This window comes from Acinonyx jubatus, chromosome A2 (assembly GCF_027475565.1).
Source record: "Acinonyx jubatus isolate Ajub_Pintada_27869175 chromosome A2, VMU_Ajub_asm_v1.0, whole genome shotgun sequence".
In the NCBI taxonomy this organism is placed as follows: domain Eukaryota; kingdom Metazoa; phylum Chordata; class Mammalia; order Carnivora; family Felidae; genus Acinonyx; species Acinonyx jubatus.
In genome coordinates, this window is record NC_069383.1 from 63,598,782 (window position 1) to 63,626,567 (window position 27,786).

Sequence of the window (27,786 nt, forward strand, 5' to 3'; positions counted from 1 at the left end):
TCTTAGAAATTATTATTTTCTCTTAAAAATTTGAGATCCTTCCTAGTGTTTTTTAAGGAAATGATAATAATGTACCTGATGTATGAAAAACTTCAGGGCATAAATAATATTCCTATTAGGAGTTGTTTTTACCTGGCCAGGATTCCAGACATTAAGGATATTTTTGCCCCATACTTTATTTGACTATGTAATTTGATATTCTGAAATATTAGAAAAGATATGCCAGGAAGACTTGAATAAATTGAGAAACTGTTCCGCATCCTTAATTGGTAGCCCCAAACCAATATTTTAATAGAAATAACGCTAAAGTTGTGATGAATCTAACCCAGAAAGTTAACGTGCAGCATATTAAAATTATCTGGCAGTAACAGTAGGGGCAGAAGCGCCAAATCCTGAGGATTCCAGGTCTTTCTGGGACAAGTATGGAGGTAGAAATATTCCCTGCCCAGGGTTATAACCTGAGCAACTGGGCACAGGATTGAGGGCTATCATGCCAATCTGCTATGAGTAAGCTCACTCTGTTCCTGTTCTACTGTTAATCACTTTGCAAACATTGCTGTTGATATTTTCCTCACTTATACAAGTTCCAAACTGTTTTTGCCAAGCACTAATATACATGCATATAAACTTACGTGTGAAAGAGCCTGATGGATTAATGTCATTAAATCATTCAATAGGAAGGGTATCCTGTAGCCCATGTCAAACCACCACAATAATCCATTAAAAATTTGCTTTGCCCTTGCAGCCTTTATTCAATGACCTGGATACATGTATAGATTTGTTAAATTAAATGCACTTACTTTGCCATTAAAGTTCTGAAAAATTAAGCAAATGCTGTGAATTCGAAAGAAAATGTTATTACCTTTATCCCTAAAAGCTAGATTAAATTCAATGAATGCTTTTCAGTGCAAGGCATTTGAAACAAAAATGCAAATAAAAACATTGTTTTAAACTCCTCTTAATAAAACAGATTACTCTGCAATGGTAAAATCAATGTTATTGATCTTATCTATCCTCAGAGTAACAAACTTCAACTCCTATCACATCTGTTTAATTTGACCTTGAATAAGATTTGGGGGGAAATCAATTCCTTGATTTAAACCACAAACACTAAATACAAACAGTACAAAGGAGAAAAGAAGCATTGGTTCTGAACCAATTGCTTCACCAAAGGAAGTCTGAATTCATTTTATTGGATGTAATCTAGGCTGTATAATTTATCTTTGTGTGTTCATTTAACAGCTTTGTTGTTAGTAATTTTGTTCTCCACAGTTAGCCAAGTATCTTGCTGTGGATATTTCTAAACTAAAACAGAATTTTGGAGGTTGTCAACGATAACACTGTAAATTCCATTGATTTATAAAAGGGCTAAAATTTGAAGAGCTCACAACTGAGTAATGCTCTCCCATTATTTTTTTTAATGTTTATTTTTGAGGAGAGAGAGGGAGAGGGAGAGAGAGAGCATGCATGCAAGTGGGGGAGGGGCAGAGAGAGAGGGAGAGAGAGGATCCAAGAGGGGCTAGAACTCACAAACCACACCACAAGATCATGACCTGAGCTGAAATCAAGAGTCAGCAGCTTAACTGACTGAGCCATCCAGACGCCCCTGTTCTCTTACTATTAGAGTTGTAAAATTGCTTCATTGCAAAGGAGTGCTCCCAAAAATACTAATCAATAATTGCATAATTTCAAAAGAATTAACAGTATCATAGGTGGGGTTTTGCCATATACTGTTTCCTAAGAACGCAGGTTAAATTAAAATTCTAGTGATTTATAATCTCAATTGTAACAATTCATTAACTTCTATGACTCCCATCTAAACTTCTTTATTGTCCATGACTTTGAGTAGTCATAGCAATTAGGAAAATCCAAGGTTGGGGCTTCTGGGTGGCTCAGTCAGTTAAGCATCTAACTCTTGATTTTGCTCAGGTCATCATCTCATGACTCACAAGTTCAAGTCCCACATCAGGCTCTGTACTGGATTCTCTGTCTCCCTCTCTCTCTGCATCTCCTTGCTTATGCTCTCTCTGTCTCTCTGTCTCAAAAATAAATAAATAAATAGACATTTTTTTAAATGAAAATTCAAGGTTATCCTCAACAAGGAGATTATTTTTTTTAAATGTGGAGTCATATATAATTTTTAAATCCACTTCCAAATAAACCCTAGTGTTACAGAGTGAAAGGGGAAAGCATATATCTGTATAATTGAATAGAACATAATATTTATGTATGAGATGGGATATGTAGATAAATTATTATAATACAGTGATATAAAAAGTGAACTGTCAGCAAAGTGCAATAAAGAAATTATGGGAAGGAGATTAATGATGTTGGTATTTTTTCACTCATACTTCAGTTCTGAAATCCTGATTAACTTACTTGTTAAAAGATAATTTATCCTGACCTACAGAAAATTTGGCTTCTCCCATAGGGAGTATTTTTAAATCCCATTTTTCACTGATTTGCCAAGTTATTCCAGCAACAGTAATACTAGTTGTTCAGTTTATTTCTTCTCTGCCTCTTAGCTTCTTTGTCAAAGATTTATATGACATCAAAAGATAACTTCTTAGGAATCAGAGCAGGAAGTTACTTTTATTCATACGATTTATGCTATTATGTTGTGTTGTCCTTAATTTACCTCTTCTTCTAGTGTTAATGCTAGTGATCAACATTTGACCACCAATAGTAGAATCAGATCTTGAAGATACAGAGAAGAATTGGGAAATTGAAAAATCATTTAAGTATACATAAAAGTATACTTAAAACTCTTACATCACCTTCCTAAAGTTATCTTATAAAAAGTGCAAAAGCTTATATAAAGTAAGACATTTCAAAAAAAAAAGACATTTTAGTATATTGGATCATCATCTTTCTCATGTCCCTAATAAATATTTTTACTGTATTTTTTAAGAAGATTAATTTTACTATAATTTGTCAAGAATGGTGTTTTATTTTTCTTTAAATTGATCGGCTATCTTTGATTTATTTATATTTACTCTTTTGGTCCAAAACATATTGTAACTTATAAAAATATTTAAAATTCCATAATTCTTTAGAATAGAGATACTAAATGAAACCAGGACTAAAGGAAAAAACTGCCTATCCTAATGATCTGTACACTTTTATTATTTTGTTATTATTATGAAATATATAGCTGTAAATATAGTATCATTTTTGAGCATGCACTATGTATTGAATATACTCCATTATAAATTTATGCTACACATATTTTGTGAAAATAAAACATAGAATAACCTGGAAACATAATCAGCAATAAGCTTCTTTACCTATACAAAGATGTAGAATTAGTTCTTAAATTGGTAATTTGAATTCCCATAAATTTCTTATAGAGCACGTTAGAAAATATTTTTTAATAGAAAGATTATTATAAGGGGATAAGGTAAATTATATTTTGTTCTAATAGCACGATTACTATTATTAAATTTATATATCCTGCCTTGAGAACTTTTTAAGGTCTAGTTTGGAAGAAATAATCTAGTTATATAGTTCTTATCAAAAGCAGACTGGCTCCTGGAATTTAAATAATATAGATTAGTGACTCTTTAGCAATTTTAGCAATGAAAGACTTAAAAACATCAAATTACGTAGTTTTCTGGGTTACTAAAGAGGCCTAGTAATTTCCCTCTGCATTTTCTAGGTGTCCTGAAAGCCTTCGACCTGAAACAGTGAGACCCTGTCTGCTTCCTTGTAGGAAGGACTGTATTGTGACACCATATAGTGACTGGACATCGTGCCCCTCCTCATGTAAAGAAGGTATGATGAGCTAGAGTTGTGAAGTCTACCTACCTAGAAAACCCACTCACCAGGCAGGACCTCCAAGTTCTTCTAGATGAGCAATATTTATAATTCTTATATGAGGCCATGTAATCCTGGTTTGTCATGAATGTCATAAAATTCTAGTTTCCTTCTAGAAGATAATACAACTTTAAAGAATCAAACAAATGAATTTTATAACAAAAACCGATTTAAGACTCTTCGATGTAAGTCACAATAAGAGATGCTTTTGAGAGGAGGGTTAAGATGGCGGCGGAGTAGGGAGACCCTAACCTTGACTCCTCCCTCAAGCACAGCTAGATAAATATAAAATTTTTCTGAACACCCAAGAAATCGATCAGAAGTCTTAGAGAGCAAAACTGCACATCTATGATCTGCATCAAAATGAAAGAATTATAGGCTTTATCATATTAATAAGATTTCCTTTAACATTAATTCCAAAAAATGTGTAGTGTCCCTCCATATTTCTTTCTTTCTTTCTTTCTTTATTTTAACATCCAAGTTACTTAGCATATAGTGCAATAATGATTTCAGGACTAGATTCCAGTGATTCATCTCCTATGTATAACACCCACTGCTCCTCCCAACCAATGTCTTCCTCAATGTCCCTTGCCCATTTGGCCATCCACCCCCACCCAAAACTCTCCAGTAACCTTTAGTTTGTTCTCTGTGTTTAAGAGTCTCTTATTTTTTGTCCCCCTCCCTTATTTTTATATTATTTTTGCTTCCCTTCCCCTATGTTCATCTGTTTTGTATCGTGGGTCTGGGCCCCTGGCTACCTATTTCTTGTCAGTAAGAGGGTTGGAAATCTTATCAGTACTGATACAGATTCAATTATGTGACACCCTCCCCCCCTTCCAGGATGGGAATAAAGGAAAGAGAAAAAGGGCCAGATTGTACCTCTTCCAATACTTACCATAGTACGAGGCATTTTTACAAGATGAGGATTTGTTCCCAGTTCAGTTAGGTTTTGCTTTTATTACTTACAGAGACTCTTTCAGTATCATGGCAGACACTTTGATCATTCTTTACTCTCCAGGATGGGGTCCTTTCTTGTTGCTGCTGAGAAAGATTTCATTATCCTCCAGTTGACTTATGCAATACTTGAGCAAATTTTCTCTCAGTGTCACAAGTGACACTGTCTCCTATTTAAAAAAAAACTTTTTTTCAAATGTTTATTTTTGAGAAAGGGAGAGACAGAACATGAGCAGGGAAGGGGCAAAGAGAGAGAAAGAGACAAAGGCACTGAATTCAGAGCAGTCACCAGGCTCTGAGCTGTCAGCATAGAACCTGACACAGGGCTCAAACTCATATGAGATCATGACTTCAGTTGAAGTCAGATGCTCAACCATCTGAGCCACCCAGGCACTGAAACGGTCTCCTATTGTTTTATTTTACTCTCCCAACAAATAGATAGATTTTCTTAAATTTCTTTCATGCTTTTATTTATTTATGCTTCTTGACTCTTACTAAAGAGATTGAGTCAACTTCTAGATTAACAACTACTGTAAATTGTTGAAAATTATTTAAATTGTAAGAAATTATATGAGATTATAAATTTAATAATGGATTATTTTTACAGTGTGATTGTCATTTTATACAGTTAAAACGTAAGTTCCATTTTATGCTTTTAAAAAAGTTTTTGGTACCCTTGAAAATATCAAATAAAATTAAACCATAAAGTGAGAAAGAATACAAAATTTTTATTTTAAGTCTTTTAAGACATCTAAACAGTTTTTGATGCAAAAAGTTATAAGCATTAATGTTTTTAAAAAAATTTTTAATGTTTGTTTATTTTTGAGAGAGTGTGAGCGGTGGAGGGGCAGAGAAAGTGAGACACAGAATGTGAAGCAGGCTCCAGGCTCTGAGTTGTCACCACAGAGCCTGATGTGGGGCCCGACATGGGGTTCAAACTCACAAAACTGAGATCATGACCTGAGCTGAAGTCAGACGCTTAACTGACTGAGCCACCCAGGCACCCCCAAGCATTAATGTTTTTAAAATAATGTTAATGGTATTCAACTTAGTAGTAAACCAGTGTCACTGACAGTTTTTCCGGATTTTCTTCTCTTATTTTCTTAAACTCTAAATAAGATGAAATCATTTGGTTTGGTCATAAGCAGCAACAGAATTGTGCTTTCTTATCAGTCAGTATTTCTTTGGTAATTATTTGTTTACCATTAAATAATTTATTACTTGCTATTCATCCCTACAATAAAAAAGTTTATTTATTACATGAAATTCATGTACTTTCAAATTCTATGCTTAATGTTGTTATACTTAAAGTTCATGTTAGTATGAAATAAAGCCATTTAATAATAATCCCAAAATATTTTTGGTTACATTTATAATCGTATAATTAATAACCTAACACAAATCTCACATTTTTAAATGAAATATCTGAAGATGGAAAAACCTTTGCCTTTTGCATATATGAAATATTTCCTTATATTAAGTATTTTAAAATAAAAGTTGAAATGCTCTAAAGTATTTCAAGAAAATAAAGTTGAAAAAATGAAATATTCCATTAAATTGATTCTAGGCAACACGTAACACCCATTTAGTTATGTCTTTAAAAGGGGATTGCTCAACACAGTTGGCATTGTTTCTCCAGCCGTGTTAGTGCAGAAAAAGTGTGACAAAATATTTGCTTTTGATTAGAGTTGGGGCTTTCCCAGGAGAGAACAAGAAAAAAAGAGAGGAACAGGGAGTCAAGGATGTTTTCAAGGGAGGATTTCTTGTAATAGTGGAGTATAGAATCTAAGTTGGTTTGGGATGGAAGTGAGGTCATGAAGGGAATGGTAGATAATGAAAGAGTGAGAAGGAAAGTGGACTGGCAGTCTCAATTGCGTTTGAGGAATTTGAGTAAGATGAGACCTGAAGCCATTTAACTGGAAGATTAGGAGGAGTGTCCAGAAAGTGTCCAGAAAGTAAGATGTTTAATGATGAGAGTGCGTAAGTACTAATAATAATAGCATCAAGGGATGAACAGAAGGAGCTAGTGTTTGATTTGAAATGGAGGAAAAGGCCACTGAAGGTGAGGAGGTACAGTGATTCAGAGCGCAGTGCCTTGCATGGAATAACCATGTGAATACCAAAGCCACCCAAGTGGTGCCAGGAGTAGGAAGAGAAAATATTACAACATTATAAAGTTGTTAACTAGTGAGATGTTGGTAGCTGGCTGCTACCAGGTGGATAGCTGATGGTCAAGTTGATGACAGAAGAGTTGGAGATTTTTAAAGATCAACGGAGAAGGAAAGATGGAAATGACTAGAATCAGCTTCCAGTGGCAAAAACTATGAAGGAAAATTTCCAAGAGATAGAAGATGAAAGACCGTGTATTCTATGGGTGTCAAGGTGGAAGGATTAGAGAGAGGATGGAACAAAATGAGAAACTGAAAATCGGGTTATAGGGAGTACTGTGGGTTCAGTTGATGATGGAAGGCATGCAGGGGTGGCAGGAGCAGGTGCTGGCAGGGATGCTAGTTTCTGTGGTGAGTGACAGGTGACATATAATGAGTTTAGTTGGGCTGGTCTCTTGAAGGGTTTAGTAGCTGCTGTAAATAAAATGCACGGTGCCACTGGGATGCTCTTCTCCCCTGGAGCTCCTGGGTAGTGATTGCCAAGGAGTACACGAATGCCAGCTCAGAAATCTACTGTCCTGTGAGGAGCAAGAGGCTCTCTGAGAGGCAGGGCTGTGTTTGGTTGAGCATAGGTCATCTCAGCAGGAGCAGGAGATCAGCCCTGTTTGTTCTCTTTGGAAGCTCTGTATTGAATCTCCTCTAACAAAAGACTTACAGAAACCCTGAACTTAGGCACTCAGACTTAAAAAGAATAGCTCTAATTGTGTAATGAGGAAATAAAGGCTAGGGTGTGGGAGAGGGGTTGCTGTTGGACAACACTGCCAAGATGCTTTGTGCTCCTGGAGAAGCCTTTTCTTTTCTTTTTTTTTTTTTTTTTTTTTTTGCCTGTGGACTGCTGTAACAACTGATAATAATGATACAATGGTGTTATAGAAAAGTAGCCTTTTGTTCTAAGGACAATAAAAAAAAGCAATGACATGTGGTTAGTTTATTTTTTCATTATTTGGTATGAAATGGGAACAATCTCAGCTTCATTGAAGTAACACCGACTTCTGCACACAATTAAAACTGGTAAACAGAGTTGGGGTGCCTGGGTGGCTCAGTTGGTTAAGTGTCTGATTTCAGCTCAGGTCCTGATCTCAGGGCTGGTGAGTTCAAGCCCAGCCGTGACAGCTCAGAGCCTGGATCCTGCTTTGTTTGGATTCTGTGTCTCCTTCCCTCTCTCTCCGCCCCTCCCTCTCCCCCAAAATGAATAAACATTAAATTTTTTTAATAAATAAATAATGGTAAACAAAGGTCAGTGTCCAAGGATACATCATAGCAATAGAAAACTAATTCAAGATAGAGTGGTTCTTTTAAATTTAATTCTTCAGGTAAAGTCTAAATCTTATTAGAGTTTTGAACTTATGAAAATGGAGAGCTCCTCCTTTAAAAAATCACTGTAAAGAGGTAAAATTACACTATAGTCTTGCAAAAGACAGAATAGAAAAGCCTAGTATTACAGGAAGAACAAGAAGAATTATTTCAAATGTTATTCAGCCCTCTCTCAAGATATGTGTTGAAAAATCAATGCTGATAAAGATCAGTATTGAGTAGAGAGTAATTTTAATCCTCAAACCCATGCCCTTGTAAACTTGTCCCAGATTTTTACAAATTTTTACAAAGGACTTTCCTAAAAAAATAGGAAACATTTATGCATATAAATTGTTGACAACTATAATCTTAAAAGTATCATTACTTTTGATGAAATAATACATTTCACTGTTCAAATCCTTGGTTTCTAACTGCATTTATTGACTTGAGAGAGAGAAGGGATATTGCAGAAGTATCTATCCCATCTTGATGCCCTTAAGCAGTACAGCACTAGAATTATCCCAAAGATGTGAAAACTACTGTTATATTTTGCTTCTTGCATGAAACCTTTCCCTTTCAATTTCCTAGCACTGTGCTGCTCAGCCTGCCATCCATCTCACTTCCAGTTTAAATCTTAGTTTTACCTGCCCTTTAAGTCCTCCCATCAAGTAATTTCTCTGGTGAAATGTATCTTGACTGTCTTAAAATCTGTAAAATGACGTAACTACATGAGAGATTGCATGCCCTTTGAGTCTGTGTCCCTCATTACCATCATTATCACATAATTGTTTTCTGAAGGTATAATCTTTTTTTCCTATTCCTATCCTAGATATATATTTTCAAGTATAAACACTACAGGAATATTTCTTTGTTTTCCCCATGTTTATCACTTCCAGTAAACAAAACGATCCCTTATATTTTATTAATCCTCAGTGCACAGACTTCATACCCATGTGTGTCCTACTATGAGGAAGTGGGTGAAAAGAAATAGAGGACACTAACTTATACTCCAGTCGAGAAGTGAAATAAATGTGTTTGCTCATTCAGCAAATATTTATTAAAATATAAATGGAAACAATACATGTCTGTCAACCACATATAATAAATTGGGTGTAAAGATGTGCAGGGAACTATGAAGGTTGTAAAATTCCGAGTTTGTCGGTTCAAGTTATCAGTGAGAAACCTTCCACTTTTCTTTTAAACATGTGCTGTAGCTCTTCTTTTGTCTGCATTCTGATCTGAGGACTCTGTAACCTGGCTGAGTTCCACAGTGCTGTTTCTTTGAGTATACAAGTAATCTCCTAACTGACATCTAAGAAGAAGTGAACCTCCCAGTGGATAGAAACATGGATGTCATGACACTTCCTGTGTAAACCCATTAAACTTCCTCCGCAGGTGTTACAGCTTTGGAATGTTCTGCTTTCATCAGCTCACAGTCTGTTCTGTGGGTTGCACAAGGTTAAGGTATTTGAACTTCTTTAAAGAATAAACGGATTGCCATTGTGGAATCAATTGTGGAAGTGGAAAGAGTTACCGTGATCTTATATATCAAATACAAGCCAGTGGATGTTGTGATGAAAAGGCAGTAGAATGTTTCAGAGTTGTACCTGGAGTGAAAAATTTCCTTTCAAGTCAAAAAATGAAGTAGGATTGAAACAGTAACTGCTGCTTCTCAAATCTGAACAGCCCTGCCTATGTCCCCTGTGATATCTAGACAAATAGTGACCAGGAGCTTTACTGTATAAAGTGCCAGTGATGCTGAACTCGTCATCTCCTCCAGGCTCCAGATCCCTGGGTCTCAATTCCATGTCTGTTGTCTACCTGCAGGCAGGGAAGGGCTGGTGAGTTATTGACTCTAAGAATCTTGACCACCTGGGAAACGAAGACCTGCTCCTCTGTGTTCTCTCCCTTTTTTCCTTGTTCAACAAACACCTCCCTTCTTCCCCCAATGCTAAACAAATGATAAGAATGGTTATTTAGTTTATATGACAGATCATAACACTAAAAAAAAAAAAAAAGAAAAATAATAGAAAGTGTAAAAGAAGGTAGTAAATGGAGTTGGAGAGGGGAGAGGAAGAGAAAAATTGTACTATAAAGTCAAAGTTAAGGTGAGCTCCTGCAATTGAGAAGAAAAGTAGCCCTGAGATTCTGGTGAACAAAGCAAAAAGTTGAAGCATGTAAGATTCTTAATAGATTGTCAAAGGAAACAAAATTTTTCCTAGCTCTGTATTATTAGAAGAATTTATTACCTGGACCTTAAAATAGGGGCCACTGGACAACATAATGGATGGAGGCAGCATTAGCAATTTTATTAAAACTCCGTCCCATTGGCATTTCTTAGATCTTTCCTAGATAAATTATATTTAATATGTAAAAGTTGCAACTGACACTCAAACTGCTATTATTATGTTAAAAAGTCTATGACAATTTTTTCAAATACTTCAGTTCTCTACTACCCACTACCTCCAGCCCCTAATTCCCTGCTTTATTACCTGTAGTATTCTGATTATTCATAGTACAGGTTTCCCCCCACAATGGGAATAATCCTAAAAAGGCACATGTGAACCCTAGAATCTTAAATTGGTATGTGACATACAGGGTCATCTATTCTAGTAGATCTCAAACCTGGCTCTTCATCATAATTCCCTGGAAAGCTTTGTAAAAATCAGATCCCCAAACCCAGCTCACAAAGATTCTGGTTTAGTAGTTCTGGGTTTTGGCTGAGAAATCTGTTTTGGTTTTCCTTTTTAATGTTTTGAAAGAAACTATTCTACATAGACATTTAGGAATCATTAATCTGATTCATCCTCCCATCTAATATGGAAATTTTCAGTCCACACTGCTGAGAGTCCCATGTTCAGGGATACCCCAGCTTCATGAGAAAAGATGTCCCTTATAGGAAAGTTCTGATTGTCACATCATATTTTTCTACTGACTCAGTTACTTTAAGAATGTTTCATTTAACGTCTTGAAAGATTTTTTAAAGTTTGTCTTTGAGAGAGAGAGAGAAAGAGAGAGAGACACTGAGAGAGCCAGGTAGGGGCAGTGAGAGGAGAGAGAGAATCCCAAGCAGGCTCCATACTGTCAGCCCATCGTGGGGTTCAGTCTCATGAAACATGAGATCATGACCTGAGCCAAAATCAAGAGTCTGACACTTAACCAACCAGGTGCCCCTCATTTAATTTTTTTACTAACCATCCATTGTTAGGGACTGCTAACCTTTCTAAATTTTTCTGTTCCTATAACTGCATATGAAATATTTAACGATCTTGCAAAAAATGTAAATGCATCGGGGAACTCTATTAACATAATTCTTTAGGGAATTCTTTTAAGTAATTTACAATTTACTTAAGAATTTACAATTCTAAGTAAAATTGTGCCATGTGGCCATCCATCCTTAAAGGGTATATATTGTAAATTGGAATATCTTTTATTAAAGTTGACAAGTCTTATACCTTATCTGTTTCAAATACAAAAATATTTGGACATCTTTATATCAGTAATACTGTCAAGCTGATATCTTCATTGAAGGTAAATCTTAATTATTTCCATTGGTTTTTTAAAATGTAATTTGGATTTATTTACTTACAGTAATTACTATTTTGAATGCTTGTGTAAAAATTCTGCTTCTAAGAAACCACTTTCATTTCACTAGTTACAGTCCTGATGTTTAGAATGTGACCTGAATTGAAGATCTTAGACTGTTTAACATGAATAATAAATGACTAGAATAATTTATGAGGTATGCATTTCAAATTAAGTGAATAACAAAGAAATAAAATTTCACATTAAAACATTGAATATAGTCTCCTAAGAAAGATTCACCAGGACTGTATGAGTCCCATGTGGTAATCAGGACTATGTGAAATGGCATAAAAATAAACTTTAGGTAGAGGAAAATAAATTAATTAGATCTGTCATATTTCTCAAGGGGAAGGAAATATATAAAAGAGCATTTACTTTGTGTCTGCACATTAGGAAGGCTAGTTGACTATGCAACTGTTTTCTCTCTTCTTCACATTTTGGGGATATAAATTGATCAGGTGTTCAGCTTAAGAGTCTGGAGAAGTTAGGAAATAATTAGAGTGGATGAGGCCGCTCATTCACAGATGCCAAAGCATATATAGCTGGAATCCATGTAATGTCTTCACACAGGCTGCTATTTGGATATTGTTTGTCAGTGCAGAGTACAGCAGTTAAAAAGCTGCTTCCTTCCAGGGGACTCCGGAGTCAAGAAGCAGGCTAGGCACCGGGTCATCATTCAGCTGCCAGCCAATGGAGGCAGGGACTGCACGGACCCACTCTACGAAGAGAGAGCCTGTGAGGCCCCTCAAGTGTGCCAGAGCTACAGGTAATAGAGTTCTAAACAAAACCGTTGTAAGCTGTGCACTGAGCACACACTACAAGACCATTTTCTGTTCGACGATGAGAGAAGGAAGCCAGCTCTGTTCCCCAGGCTCAGTGGAGTCTGTATGATGTATGGCTGTGCGTGCCATCTCTTGCCTCTTTAAAGTTGCTGCTCCACCACTGGAATTATCTCCAGGGAGACAAACACTTGTGTACGTTTCCAAACTGTATCACTAGCTCCGGGGAATTGGGGAAGTTCCTTATGTTGATATAAACTATAAGAAATTCAGAAAAGTGGGGGCACCTGGGTGGCTCAGTCTGTTGAGAGTCCGACTTTGGCTCAGCTCATGATCTCATAGCATGTGAGTTCAAGCCCCGCGTGGGGCTCTGTGCTGACAGCTCAGAGCCGGGAGCCTGCTTCGGATTCTGTGTCTCCCTTTCTCTCTGCCCTTCCCCTACTTGTGCTCTGTCTCTCTCTCCCTCTCTCACATATAAATAATAAACATTTTTAAAAATTTTTAAAGAAATTCAGAAAATGGTTAATAATTATGAAACACAAAAGCAGTTCCATTCCAGATAGAGGAATAAATAGTCTAAGCATGCTTCCCCTGGCTCGAAAGAGCACCTGTTCCTCATATGTGCTGGCATTCTGGCTTACAAAATGACATATTTATTTCAGTGATGCTAACAAGATGTCTGTTCTGTTCATTTGTGGCCACCTCAAGGAAAACTAAGGTGATTCAAGCTGTTTATCATCATGTTGATAATTATTAGGGAAAATTTTCCCCATAACTATGAAAAGAAGGCACCTAATTGAAACTTTAAGCGGTATATCGTTGCAATCTGATGACAAATGAAGCATTAGGGCATTAATTGATAGAAGGTGTGATCAAAACTAACTTAAGGTGTATCTGATGGCAAGTCTGCCATCTTAATTTACCTGTATTTAATGCTGATATGACAGACGGTATAATCACATGTTTACTATGAACACTGCCTGACAACTCTCAGCCCAAACTTATTTCTTTGGGGGATTTGTTTTTGTAAAATGTATTGTAATCGCAGTTTCTGATTTACACCTACATTGTTAACCAAATGATAAAAGGCTCCTGACCTGAATACAGTTTCATAACTTGAATATAAAATAAACATAACCTAGCTTTGCGCAGTGGTAGTATCGTAGCCAATGAGGTTTACCCGAGGCGCGATTATTGCTAATTGAAAACTTTTCCTAAAATAAACATAACTTATTTAAATGGGATGCATCACTTCTAGTACTGTAGCTTACACTGATGCCAGTCCTAATCAATAAAAAGGCTAAATGCGGTTGTACTTGAAACTAATGTAAGAAGTATTAACTGTACTTCACTTTTTTAACAAAAGGCTAATAAGCGCATGGATAGAGTTTATTTCTGTAGAAAGCGACCATGACGGACTCTTGTCTCCACTGCCATAGAAAGTACTTTTATAGTTAATGCTCCTTTTTTCTGTGTCTTGATAGAGATCTAAACTACACTTACATAGGACTGAACATATTCAAATAAATTCCCCTTTGCAGCGCTCAGAGTCATGTTTCCGTGCCACCATAGGTCTCTCGTTCGCCTTGTGTGTTTGCTTCCTCTGTGTGAGGCTTCTGTTCTCCTCTCGTAGGTGGAAGACTCACAAATGGCGCAGGTGCCAGTTAGTCCCTTGGAGTGTGCAACAGGACAGCCCTGGAGCCCAGGAGGGCTGTGGGCCCGGACGACAGGCAAGAGGTGAGAGGCCCCATCCCACAGCCGATCGATTTGCTTTTCATTCTTCAACGTCGCTAACTTAACCACTAGCTTAATGAGTTTGCCACTTTGATGCTATGCTTAGCAAACAGAGCAGATGTCAGTCTCTTACCACCCATTCTACCTAACACAGGAACATGGAAAATCATCGTTTTAAATTTGTCCCTTGTTGTTTCACATTAGACTATAACTCCTCTGGTTCAAGTTTTCTTTCATTCCTATTTAAGATAAAATGAGCTCTTGAGAAGCTCATGACTATTGTACCCTGCAACTTGTTTGGGGTTTTTTGGTTAGTTTTTGGATCTTGGTATTCCATAACAGTTTGTCACCTTAAGCGTCAATAAGATCCTTGGAGTGCCTGGGTGGCTCAGTCGGTTAAGCGTTCAGCTCAGGTCATGATCTCACAGTTCGTGAGTTCAAGGCCCACGTCGGGCTTATGCTGACAGCTCGCTACCTGGAGTCTGCTTTGGATTCTGTGTCTCCCTCTCTCTGCCCCTCCCTTGCTCACATTCTGTGTGTGTGTCTCTCTCTCAAAAATAAGTAAAAAACATTTTAAAAAAAAAGAGTCAATATGATCCTTATATCCTTGCCTTTATGTACTATACGGGTGCATGCATGTAATATAATTGGTTAACTTAGCAGAAATTTTCAGCAATAACATCCCTAATGTTGTCATGGCTATGCCCAATTCTATTCATATTCAGTACTGATTTTTAAATGGCAGATTTATTTACTCAAAATCTGCCATATGTGGACTGCAATCTGTCTGCACTACTAGATAATACCGAATCTTGCAGAAATGAGAGATGGAATTATTTCCAACATTTACTGGATAGTATGATTATTTACTAGATACTGTGGGTAATACATTTCAAGCTCTGGAACATGTTGTTTATACTTGTAGCAAGTTCAGTCTTTAGATAGCATGATTGTTTTTACTCATATTGACTTATAGCCGTGTAGTTCCTGATACATATTGAAAATGTAGCTGAATACATAATTGAATACCCAGCCACCTTTTTTTTAAATTCATACAAATATGTTTTGCCCCTCATTTGTAGTTACATATGTGATAGTGATGCAAAAGTCTGGGCACACAGAATTCCAGTTTTTGTTGATAGTGATCCTTTACAGTGAAAGGATTGCTTCTTTTTAAGTTTTGTTTTGTTTTGTTTTGTTTTTTTTACTTAGAAGGAAGGGCAGAGAAAAAGGGACAGAGAGAGAATCCCAAGAAGACTCCACACTGTCACTGCAGAGCTAGACACAGGGCTTAAACTCATGAACGTTGAGATCATGAGCTGAGCTGAAATCAAGAGTCAGGTGCTTGGATGATTGAGCCACTCAGGCGCCCTGGATTGCTTTTTAAATTTGAGATAAAAAGCTCCTTTTTGATAAAATCTTCTATTTTTATCATCATCCTTTTAGAAATCTTTATTTGAAACATAAAATTTAGCTTATAAATAATACTAACTACCTAGTGATTTTTAGAACTTTATTTCACATGCTTAATTTTCCTTATTTATCCTCCACCATCAGCAGTGGCTCAAACATAACTGTCTCTGTTATAGTTATAGAGCCTTAGGTATTTAGAATTGAAAGTCGTTCTCCCCATTTCAAACCATTCATCGAGAAATTGAGTGATACAAGGCCTTCTTGTTCTACCTTGCTCATTCCTTCTGAGTCAGGCATACAACTGCATGCAACTCAGGCCCCACATAGAGTTTATAATATAACAGACTTGAGTAGGGAAATCAGGAATCTTGAGTTTTAGTCTCGTTCTTTCACGAACACAGGATAAGGCTTGCTCAGCCCTTCACCTTCCTGGGTCTCAGTTAATTTAAATGAGGAAAAGAAAAAGAAAAGAGGGTTGGACCAAATGACCTTTCAGGGTTTTTCCACTTTTGATATTCTATAATCTATGCACACGTAATGCACAAGGATCGAAGTGTGAAATTAAGTTAGGCAAAACAGATGAATTTCTATAGAACACCACTGGAGGAAATCCAAGATAGGGTAAAAGCAGCACAAGTGTGAAAACAGCTCCAGTTCCAAGCTCTTCCTTAACCACTACACAACTGTGGTTCATTCATTTCCTCCCCCAGAGGCTGAGGGCATAACGTTCCCCACAGCACTTTGTACATAGTAAGTCTTCCTTCAGTGTTAACTCTTTACCCTTCCTGCTAGGTCATGGCCCCAGGGAATGTGCACAGAGGTCATTGTTGGCATAAATGCAACCATTTTAACATGGGCCTTTTGGTTTTTGACACACAATCTGCATAAAGACTGTTCTTTCTGTGATTACTGGCAATCATCTCATATCCATATCTGAAAACCTCTGTTCATTCTTCCTCCTGGGTAATGGGGCCTTCAGCTTCCTCAGTGCTACTCTCTCCTGCCTTTCTGGTCATTCCATTGTTGCTTTCCCATTACTGGTGCCTCTTCGTCTGCCTATACTTATATAATGTTTTCTAATCTCGGTGTACTCGTCAGACTTCTTACTCTACGTCGACGATCTTTTCTATTTCCAGGATATCTGGGTACAGAAAGTTGCATTGTAACAAATCATTTCTGCATCAATACATTCAGAAGAAACCCTTTAACTTCCATGTGAAGATAGCCTTTTTCTTTGTTGCCTTGGTAGATTAAAGATTGTTAGAGTCTATATTCCTACAGAAACTTGAAATGAGGAGAATTAGGAGTAGAGAAATACCTTTTGCTAGTGGCAAAAAGGCAGAATTTTCCTCCTTTGATGGTCAAGGCTGTTTTCAGAACTCTGCGTGATCAACCTATCAGTTTCTTGCTATTTTCCTTTTTGTTTTTACCTGATCAGAGACCTAAATGCCAACTGGTGCTGTCTTTTGATGATTCAAATAATTGTATGGTCAGGATTAGCATCAATCAGCAAGGACTATAGAGAAGCTACCCCATCCTGTCCTGTACAGCAGACTTTCTAGTTGGTCATTCATTCAACCATGATTGAATTCAGAAGACTGTATAGAAAGAGCCACATGTGTCAGGAAGGAATGCATATGTTTAAGCCAGCGAGTTTCCATTTGGTTAGGGAAATGGTATCACTGGTGAAAGACTGAAACTTAACCCATTGCAAAAGCAGCCATTTGAAACTAAAGGGCTTAAGAAAGACCTAAAGAAGGCTGAGACTTGTCTTGTACCATAGCATTAGAATAAATAGAAAGGAGAGGAGATAAGATCAATTATACAAGCTAAGCATTTGGGGAAAGAAAAAGCAAAACCATTAAATGTGTTCACAGAAAAAGTAGGTAGGTGGAAGCTCCAGAGATGTGAGCTACAACCTGGGGTGATTTTGTAGGAGGCTGTAAATGTCAAAATCTTGTTTAGTATTTTAGACCTTGTTCAATAAGTGGTAGACGCAAGGACCTGATGAAAGCACTGTTTAATCTGTCAGCATGTACAGACTAAGCTAGAAAGATAAGACATGTGGGTCTGGATGCCAGCTGGACACTGTCGTATAATGTGAGGCTGAAGTAATAGGGGCTTAGACTGGAATCAGTAGTGGGAATGGACAAAAGTAAGTAGATTTCAACACACAGTAGAGGAAAATAACTTTAGCACTTAGTGGCAGACTGTAGAAGCAGAGATAGAAATAAATGAGTCAAAGATGATCATGTGGAGGGGCACTGGGGTGGCTCGGTCAGTTAAGCATCCAACTCTTGATTTCGGCTCAGGTAATGATCTCATGGTTCGTGAGATTGAGCCCTGGGTAAGGTTCTGCACTGACAGCATGGAGCCTGCTTAGGATTCTCTCTCTCCCTCTCTCTCTCCCCTCCCCAAGCTTGCTCTCTCTTTCTCTTAAAATAAATGAATAGACTTAAAAAATATATGATCATATGGATATTTTATATTGTGCATTAGAGATGATGGCAGGGGAACCAACTGGAAATATCAGAGTATGTATTAAAATGTTCAAAAGTCTCTATAGAGATTGCTTAGGACAGCCAGTAGAAATTTGAGTGACATTTCCATAAAAGAATTTGATGAAGCCCAAGGAGAAGCTAAGATTTCTACAATATTTTATATACAGAAGGTAAAAGGGTTATTGTATTTTCCGTTTCTCTAATCTGTTTGCATTTGTATCCTCTTTAAGCATTTCTTCTTACCTAAAGAACTTTAATGATATTAGCTTCAACTTACTGTTCCCTTGCTTGGCTTAGAAATGACAACATATGAACTAAAATATGAGATTGCTAACTTTACTACTCTATGATTCTAAAGATAGAAATTTTTATCTCATGGCTTTTATCAAACTGTTGGTCTAGACCAGTTGTCAGCAATCAGTGGTCTGTGCATCTAATCTACCCCATGGCCTGGTTTTTGTTGTTGCTGTTTTGTTTTGTTTTGGCATTTAAGGGTTTATTGGAACACAGCTGCACCTATTTCTTTATCTATGGTCTAGGCTGCTACCGTGGAAATGAGACAAAGTTGAGCAGTTTGACATGAACCATATGGTCCACAAAGCCAAAAATATTTACTAGCAAGCCCTTTACAGAAAGTTTGCTGACCTAAACTCTGAAGCCATGTAATCAGTAATATAGTCACAACTTCTAATAGTACAGTCATTACTCAAGATCAGAAAATCCCTGAAGTTTTTCTGGTCACTTGGGAAGAAGTTTTTTCATTCAATTCAACAACGAGAGTCGTAGACTTTAAACACTATCACAGTGGTAAAATACATTTAGAATGAAATTATAGCATTCTTTGTAGGGGGGTAGGAATAAAAACTTGACTCTAAAACTGTATTAGTAAAAGGTTTTTTTAAAAAAAGAGTTAAAACCAGATTATACATGAGATATGGAAGACAAATGAGAAATCCCTCATAATTCCCCTGTCTAGATGGTCAGTCATATCCAAGAACTGGACATTAATAGTTAATTTACTGGGGGCACCTGGGTGGCTCAGTCAGTTGAATGTCCAACTTTGTGTCAGGTCATGATCTTGCAGTTTATGAGTTCCAGCCCCGTGTCGGGCTCTATGCTGACAGCTCGGAGCCTGGAGTCTGCTTCAGATTCTGTGTTTTCCTCTGTCTCTCTCTCTGTCTCTCTGTCTCTCTCTCTCTCTCTCTCTCTCTCTCTGCCCCTCCCCTGCTCATACTCTCTCTGTCAAAAATAAATAAACATTAAAAAATTTTTTAAAAAGTTAATTTATTAAGTATACATAGAAAGGAAAAAATGTGTGTCTCGTATGTATCACTCAGCAGAACACTTACAAAATCACCTATTATGATTCAGATTTTCTCAAATGATTTGAACCTTGCACAGTAGTAGAAAAATAAAACTCTAAATTCTATTTTGCCAGCTTACAAGCCAACCGTCCAAGGTTTCCTCTGTACCAGTCACCTACTCCTATCTTTTAGCCAACTGTTAAGAATAAAGCAGCCATTATGGACAGAGTTTCATTTTTGCTATTAATAGCATAGTTGTTCTCATTGTAGGAACTATCTGTGTTGATGCATTGCAAAAGATTTGGGCAGCAGTTATGTTCCCAGAGTCTCTTGAACAAGTAACTAACTATAACTGCTTACCATCCCAGCTTCAACACTCACTGTAAAGCAAATTAGTCAAAATCAGCCTTAGTCAGAAATGACTTAGCATGACACAGATGGAAGAGTATAGGAGAATTCTATTCCAACCACATAAATGTAGTCTTGACAAAAGCTACATTCTATATATTTCAGAACCATTACATCAGAACATAAAGTGCTTTCAAAGAAAATTGATATGCTCTGAAAATTTGAAAAGTACATTGGAATTTATGTGCCTATTTATGACCCAATCCCATTACATTTGAAAGGAAAAGTGAAATAATGGTGAAGGAAAATTTTGTATCAAGCATTCCCACAATCACATAATTTTCACCCAGTCTTCTCTAAATTGAATTTGCTACTCTGTTACGAACAGAATATTTGCCTTTGTTTATCAAGTGTATCTATAAACACATTAGAAATCCCCTATAAAATAAATGCTTAAAACTTTGTGTTTCAGTCTTCCTAGGCTGCTGTAACAAAACACCATAGACTGGGTGGCTTAAACATAAAAATTTATATCTCACAGTCTGCAGGCCGGAAAGTACAAAATCAAGTTGCTAGCCCATTCACCTCCTGGTGAGGTCTCTCTTTCTAACTTGGAGACGATCATTTTCTTGCTATGTCCTCACATGACAGAGGGAGAGAGCAAGCTCTCTGGTCTTTCCTTACAATGGCACTAATCTCATCATATGGACCCAGACCTCATTTATGCCTAATTATTTCCCCAAAGCTACGTCTCCAAGTGCTATCACATTGGGGAGTGGGGCCTCAACATATGAATTTCTGGAGGACACTTGTTAAGTCCACAGCAATAATGAGGGGCATTGTCTTTAAATAAAATGTCTATCCCACTGTACACAAGTGTCAGTTTGTTGATATAGCTGTCTCACAAAGCTGTGAAAACAGGTTAACACCAGTCCCTAAAAGCCAGTTCAAACTTCCTGAATATCGTTCAGTGCAATTTATTCTTTCATAAAACTAGTGTTTGTTGAGTACCTGCTACATGTTGCTTGTTGCCTATGTGGTAGTGGGCCCAGGCTGTCAAGAGAATAAAAGTATATGATAAATATTTTGTGTTTATTTCTTAATGATGGGAAATATACTAAGGGTATATGTGATTTTGGTTCTAAGCATATTAGTAATACATTAATAATGTGTATACACAATAACCAGTAAAGAAGTAAGAAAACATAAAAAGAGGTAAACACTGATAGGGTATAGTGACAGAGGAAATGACATTTGAATCTAGGATGACATAAGCAAAAAAAAAAAGGCATGAAATAAAATCTGTATTTGTGGGGAATAGTGCATTGAGCAGTTTATCTATTGTTCCTATGAATGAGTTAGAGGCCAAGGGCCACACTCAGGAGGATTTGAATATCAGGAGAGGGCTGAGGAGAGGAAGAAGGAATATTTTTGCAATAGGAAATTAGACGTAGTGACGAATTTTAGCAAAGCTTTAAATATTGGGAATGATGAAATCCAAGAAATTTTATCTAATGGTATGAGAAATAGAGGAGAAAGAGATATTTTGAAGGAGGAATAGACCATATTTGTCTACCTTAAAAATTAAATCATTCTTAAATGTTATAGGGAAATTAGAGGGTCTTTGAAATGGGCATCTTTCCTATAATATTGTCAATATAGAAAATAGAAGTAACATGAAATTATGTTCACATTCTAATCTTTAAGTGAATAGACAGCTTATCCTTGCTTTATACTATTTGAGTCACTTGTGTATAAACATTTAATAGAACAGTAGCTTTTACTCTCTTCTCTCTACTCGTATGTTGGCCATTTGGATGACCTTTAGAAGGCTTTTACCAGTTGGTCAGTGACTATATCATTGAAACGTAGCCATAATAGCTGTAGCTAGAGTTACTATTAGACTTGCATTCAAAATTAAATACATGGCTCATAATAATGACAATTTTGGACAATTTATTTTTTTCTCTAAACTGCCCTAAGGGGATATGTTAATTAGTACTATTTAAAATGCATATGTATTATTCCAGTGTTTATTATCTTATGACACATTTATACCAAGAGTATGATGCAAATGTATCATAGGTTAGATGCTGAGATTTCATAAAAATAACCTCAGATTTGCTCTTGTTCAAACTCCTTGTTGATCTTCATGCTGTCTCCTACCAAGTGTACTTCCTATGGAACTATGGTTAGATGGAAATATGGTTAATAATTCCCAGGGTTGAACCTGCCTATCCTAATCCCCCACCCCCTCTGCATCCTTGCCTGCCAAGGAATGTTCATTATAATGTTGATCTGTCACTAAGATCTGATGTCACTCCCTTTATTGTGGAAGCCAGTAGGATTCCAGATGTATTCTCAAATGGATCACAAAAAAAAAAAAAACTCTTTAGTAATATGCCTTATATGGCAGAGACCCTGCTGGTCCTCAATCATCTGTTGCTTAAAAAGTTTATAAAGGGAAAATCAGGGTGGGGGTGGGGGAGGAAGTTCTAATTCTCCCTCTACCAGAATTAAATCTAAATGATTTTGTAGAATGTGAAATGTAAGTATTTAACTAAAGTCTAATGAAGTTATTTTTTATGAACAAATATGCTAAATATTGTGCTTAAATCAAGTGGCTTAAGCTATATTGATGCCCTGGGCATTACCCCTTTACTTCAACTCTGGCCCACTTTATTCTTTTTAAAAGATTACATATTAGAGGCGTTATCAAGGTTAGGCCCAGAATATCTGGGTTAATTTATCTCAGATTACATTACACATTAATGTCTTGATTTTCAGAGATTGTTATGCAATGAGAAAAAACAGAATGAAAGTGGAAAAAGAACTAGGTAGGAAAAAGGAAAGCTCAACCTAATTCAAAGAGCAAAGGAACTTGCTTTAAAGATATTTTGCAGATGGGGTGCCTGGGCTGCTCAGTCAGTTAAATGTCCAACTCTTAATTTTGTCTCAGGTCATGATGTCACAGGTTCATGAATTCAAGGCCCACATTGGGCTCCCCAAGCTGACAATGCAGAGCCTGCTTGTGATTCCTGCTGTCTCCCTCTCTGTGCCCCTCCTACACGCATACTCTCTCTCAAAATAAATAAATTTTTTTTGAAAGAAATTTTGAGGAGATATGATTTAAAAAATCTATTTCTGGTTGATATACATATTAGTTACCACCCAATATTTTTATGCACTTAGAGTGCTTTTTATTTACAAAACTATTTTTTTTAATTCTAGAATTATTTCTATATTTAAATGCTTTGCTTTAATTTCTTATGAATATTAGCATCCTAGTTGATTTGGGGATTTGGGTTTTGTTTTATATCTCAGCAAGAGCCCCATCATAAAATTATTATTAGCATGTGTATTTTTTTTAAATAGCTCATAAAATAAGCTTGATACTGTGATGTGTCTACAATGGTTGCTCAGTGCTGCATTTGTTGCGATGCAGTTAGTTAGCCCCTCTCAGGTCCCTCTCCTGACCTACTCCATTGGGAGCTGATTATTACTTCGAGTAAGTCCTCATTCAAGGACTTTCACGTACATTCACATGTATTATTAGCCTCAATGAGACAGAGGAATCATTGGTAACTATTTGGGATCAATACCAAAAAAAGTACATTTCTTTCCATTCTGCTGGAGTTCTATTCACGAGTTGTAATTAGAAAATATTTTGGCAGACTTGTCAGTGAAACTCTCTTCTACACAGAGAAAGCCCAGGATCATTACAGCCACCTAGTAAACAACTGGAGCCCTCTTGCATTATTTATGGGTTTGGTCTTATTTCTAAGCACAATTAGGTCTCTCGGTAACCAGCTTTCACTCACATTAAGCTTTTTCTTTTACATTTCTACATGATTCGTTCTCACTTTGGCCATTTTTTTTTTCATTAACACTATAGAAAAAAAAAAAATCACTTTTCTAATCATTCAATCAGCTGAACACGTTCTGTCTCTAATGCTGCCCAGACGCCGCTGTTGTGAGGTAAACCATGTTAATATTACTCAATTTACGAAATAACATCTCATAGCTCCTTGAACTCTTTGTTTACATATAATCCAGCAGCTTTCACTGCACCAGGGCATTGATCTTCTTCTGTTTCCTGTAATGAACTTCTATGTGCACATTTTAGATCTAGTAATTTATTTCACTCTGATGATTCAAATGAAATGACATGGTCTTGCCTGCTGAAGGGTAATCCACAGACCAAGAGAACTCCTTTTTATTTTGTGCATCCTGAATAATAAGGGAGTTTCATTCCTCTTCAACGAAATGAAGATGAGCAACTACATTCAGAATTCTATTAGATTTATTCACAGCTGCATCGGTAACATCCCATTTACATAGTCATATATGCATAACACAGGTATCCGTGTCCTTTTAGCTCAAACCAATGTTATGTATTCCCTTTCATTCCAGGAACCTTGATTATTCTCCTCTTTAAAGCATGGCTCAAAATTCAGCCTACATGAAAACATTCTAAAATTGACTTTACTTATTCAACTGATTAATTTTTTTTATTTAAATTTATGAGAAGTTTCAAAGAGACACAAAAATAGTAAGACTAAATATAATGAGCACTGCTAGTGTAGTCTTCACTCACTCCACTTCAGTAGTTTCTAACATGTTGCCATTCTTGGTCATCTGCCATTTCTCACGCACTTACAAAGATTTTGCTGGAATATTTTATAGCAACTCCCAGATAAGATATAGATCATCCATAAATCATTTTTAACATAACAATAGTATTATTGTAACACTAAACAAAGTTAACAATAGTTTTTTAATATCATCTATATTAAGGCCATGTCTGATTTTTCCCCCTTGTCTCAAAAATGTTCACAGTTTGTTCAAACCAGGGTTCATAAAGGTCTCCACCTTGCATTTGGTTGTTGAATCGCTTTTAATCTAACAGTTCTAGCTCCTTTTTCCAGAGCATTTATTTGTTGAAGAAACTCTTACTTACCTTTCCATCACTCCCTCATTATTGATGGGCTGAGCTTGCCTGGCCTAAGGCAGGCACACAGATGTCTCCCAGGCTTTCAGCCTGCTGGAAGCAGCCTGTCCATGACACTTAAGTAAAAATTGCTGTGCTTCATATAAAGAAAATAAAATTATAAATAAAATAAATGGGTATAATCAACATAGAGTTAAATATAGAATTTTACCTTAAAATAATCATTTTTATATTTACTGAACTCACTGAGAAGCTTTCATGGGAATTAGCATGGACTTTGGCCCATCTTTGCTAACAAGACCTCAGCCCAAAGGAGAACTTGCATAATCATTATACACAAGATACACACCCTACACCTGTAAATTCGGATACAACTGTCTGGGTGTATGCAGCTTCTTGGTATGCTAGGAAACCATGTTTAATGTGATACATCTTTTTCTACAGTTAAAACCACCCTGGTTTCAGTATCTTAGAAATGAGTTTTAAGGTTTATAAAACTGAGAGACCAGATGGTTTCCTTTCCAAACACTTGTATTTTCCTCACCCTAATAGCAGGAAGTTCATTTCAGATTGCATTTCTGTGCTTGAATTGTTGTGTTTCCTCTAAGTTAGAATAGAAGCAAGTTGAGATGTATGATAAATTTTCAATATATTGTACAAATATTGCTGTTGCTACTTGTTTAGATAACATTACATGAGTAATTCATTCAAATTACACTGTCTAAAATCTCAGATAAGGGAAGCAGAATGCTGAATGGGTTTCTGAGAACAGATATGGAAATTTTACATTTTTTTTTCTTTCAACTGATTGAAATAATTAAGGTATATGGGGAAAAGGACTTCAGATTTATGCAAATAGTGTAGATCTGCACAAAAACTAGTTTGTTTCTGGAGTTGTGTTGGTAATGGTTTTATTTGAGGGGTACTTTTTTGGTGATAATAGAGCAATTCTGAAATAAAATTTCTGGGAGAACCTTAGAAGGAGATGTTTAATGGAGAACCTAAGGCAGTTTAGTTTCTCAAAAGATTTTTATTCAAGTCTTTGTTTCAGAGGGTCAAATTGGGTAAGTAGATAAAAGTCGTGTTATTTCAAAGAATCCAAATTTAGTTTTGTAATTTTCTTTTATCATAAACAGTGTGAACCCCTTTCCAGCTTAGAGTTCTGATATGGTCAAATCTCTTATGTTCCAAATTAATCATTTTTGAGATTCCTGCATATCCTGATAAGTAAAATGTCTACTATCGTCCTCTTTGTCAGTCCTTCCTCTTAAGCATCATTGGAACAAACTGTCAGAGATTACTAAATTTACAGCATTTAAGGAATCAACTCTGCATTCACGTGGCAGCAAACTACCAAGTCACATCATTAATATACCACTTCACGGGGACTCCTCCAGTGCCAATCCACAGATAACATTCTTCCAAACTATGTAGATGCTGTTTTGGTTCACTCCTTGTGCAAGTCTCCTTGAACTCCACTCCCTTAGTTCTTTTGCTCATGCTAGGCCATTGTTTCCCAACCTTGGCACAGTACCAGGGTGATTGAGTACCAAAGCACTTTCAGTCTTAGCCCCAAATCTCAGCCAGACCCTTTCCTTGTGCCTTTACTACTCAAGCTAGTGGGTCTTAAATTTAAATATGCAGAAGAAACATCCAAGCGACCTGGAGAAAAAAAAAATACATGTTCCTTGACCCCATACAAAGAAATCTCATTCAGGACCTCTGGGATGAATCTGAGAATCTTCAACTTTTATAGTATTCTGGGTGTTTCTGACACACATGGAAATACATCACCTGCTAGAATGGCAGTCTTGATCCACTGCATATTTGAATCATCAAGGAGCTTTTAAAAAGATGCTCATGGGGCACCTGGGCGGCTCAATTGGTTAAGCATGTAACTTTGGCTCAGGTCATGATCTCACAGCTCGTAAGTTCAAGCCCCACATCGAGCTCTGTGCTGACAGTTCAGAAACTAGAGCCTGCTTCAGATTCGGTGTCTCCCTCTCTCTCTACTCCTCCCCTGCCCTTCAAAAAGAAATAAACATTAACGTTTTTTTTTTAAAGATAAAAAGATGCTCATGCCCAGGACCCTGTCCTCAACCAATTAATCAGAATGTTTGAGTTTGGGAAGGGCATGGACATTTCTCAGAAGCTATCCAGGTGATTATAATCTTCAGCCTGACTTGAGAACTGCTGAGGCCAGTATGAAAAACACAGAGCACCAGACAACTCCTTGCCTCATTGGTGAGAGTCTCTTAGGGGCACTTGTTGCCTTCTCCTGTCACATAACTTTCATAACTGCCACTACTGTTTACTCTACCAAGTTTTCATGTATTTAAAGTTCAGGGACCCCTGTCCTCTTCATACAAATTGGCCCTTTCAGTGTTGTGCACATTACATGAAGAGGTATCTATGCTAAGAAATAGATGAGTGTTCACCTACTTTTGAACAATTATGTAAATTTTCCTGCACCAGTTGTGACAACTTGTATTCACCTACACAGAGAAAATCTTCCCTTGCTAACCGTTCTATCCTTGTAGACACGCCATCACACTACTAGGTGTTAAGTTTCACAATACAGATTTGGAGGGTGTTGTCGAACCTGGGACGCTCTGTGCCCTAACTATAATTTAGGGTCAAAATGTCAGGCTTATTTACCTTAGTAATGAATAGAGTCCTGAGCAGGGCAGAGATCAAGTTCCAGCCTAATCCATAAACCCGAAAGGGCCACCAAATCAGTTTGGGGCCATGTAAGCTTGTTCAAGGAGGTCACCTGTAGGACCATCTAAATGTTTTGTCTACTTGCTCAATAAATGAATAAAATATTTTTAAAACCAATGGGAGAAAATGACAGAGAAAGGGGACTTTTTTTTTTTTAATTTTTTTTTCAACGTTTATTTATTTTTTGGGACAGAGAGAGACAGAGCATGAACAGGGGAG

The 27,786-nt window shown here is 36.8% G+C and overlaps 1 protein-coding gene and 1 pseudogene across 3 annotated transcripts in view; both read left to right on the plus strand.

Annotated features, from left to right (window-relative positions):
• THSD7A (thrombospondin type 1 domain containing 7A) overlaps positions 1–27,786 on the plus strand; it is a 434,325-nt gene that overhangs the window by 337,108 nt on the left and 69,431 nt on the right. For all 3 annotated transcript variants that reach the window (XM_053218410.1, XM_053218412.1, XM_053218411.1), the window contains 3 exons: positions 3,659–3,774; positions 12,450–12,582; positions 14,229–14,332. In XM_053218410.1, the coding sequence (XP_053074385.1) occupies positions 3,659–3,774; positions 12,450–12,582; positions 14,229–14,332 (353 nt within the window). The remainder of the gene's footprint in view (positions 1–3,658; positions 3,775–12,449; positions 12,583–14,228; positions 14,333–27,786) is intronic.
• LOC113603083 (uncharacterized) lies at positions 13,736–13,867 on the plus strand (annotated as a pseudogene).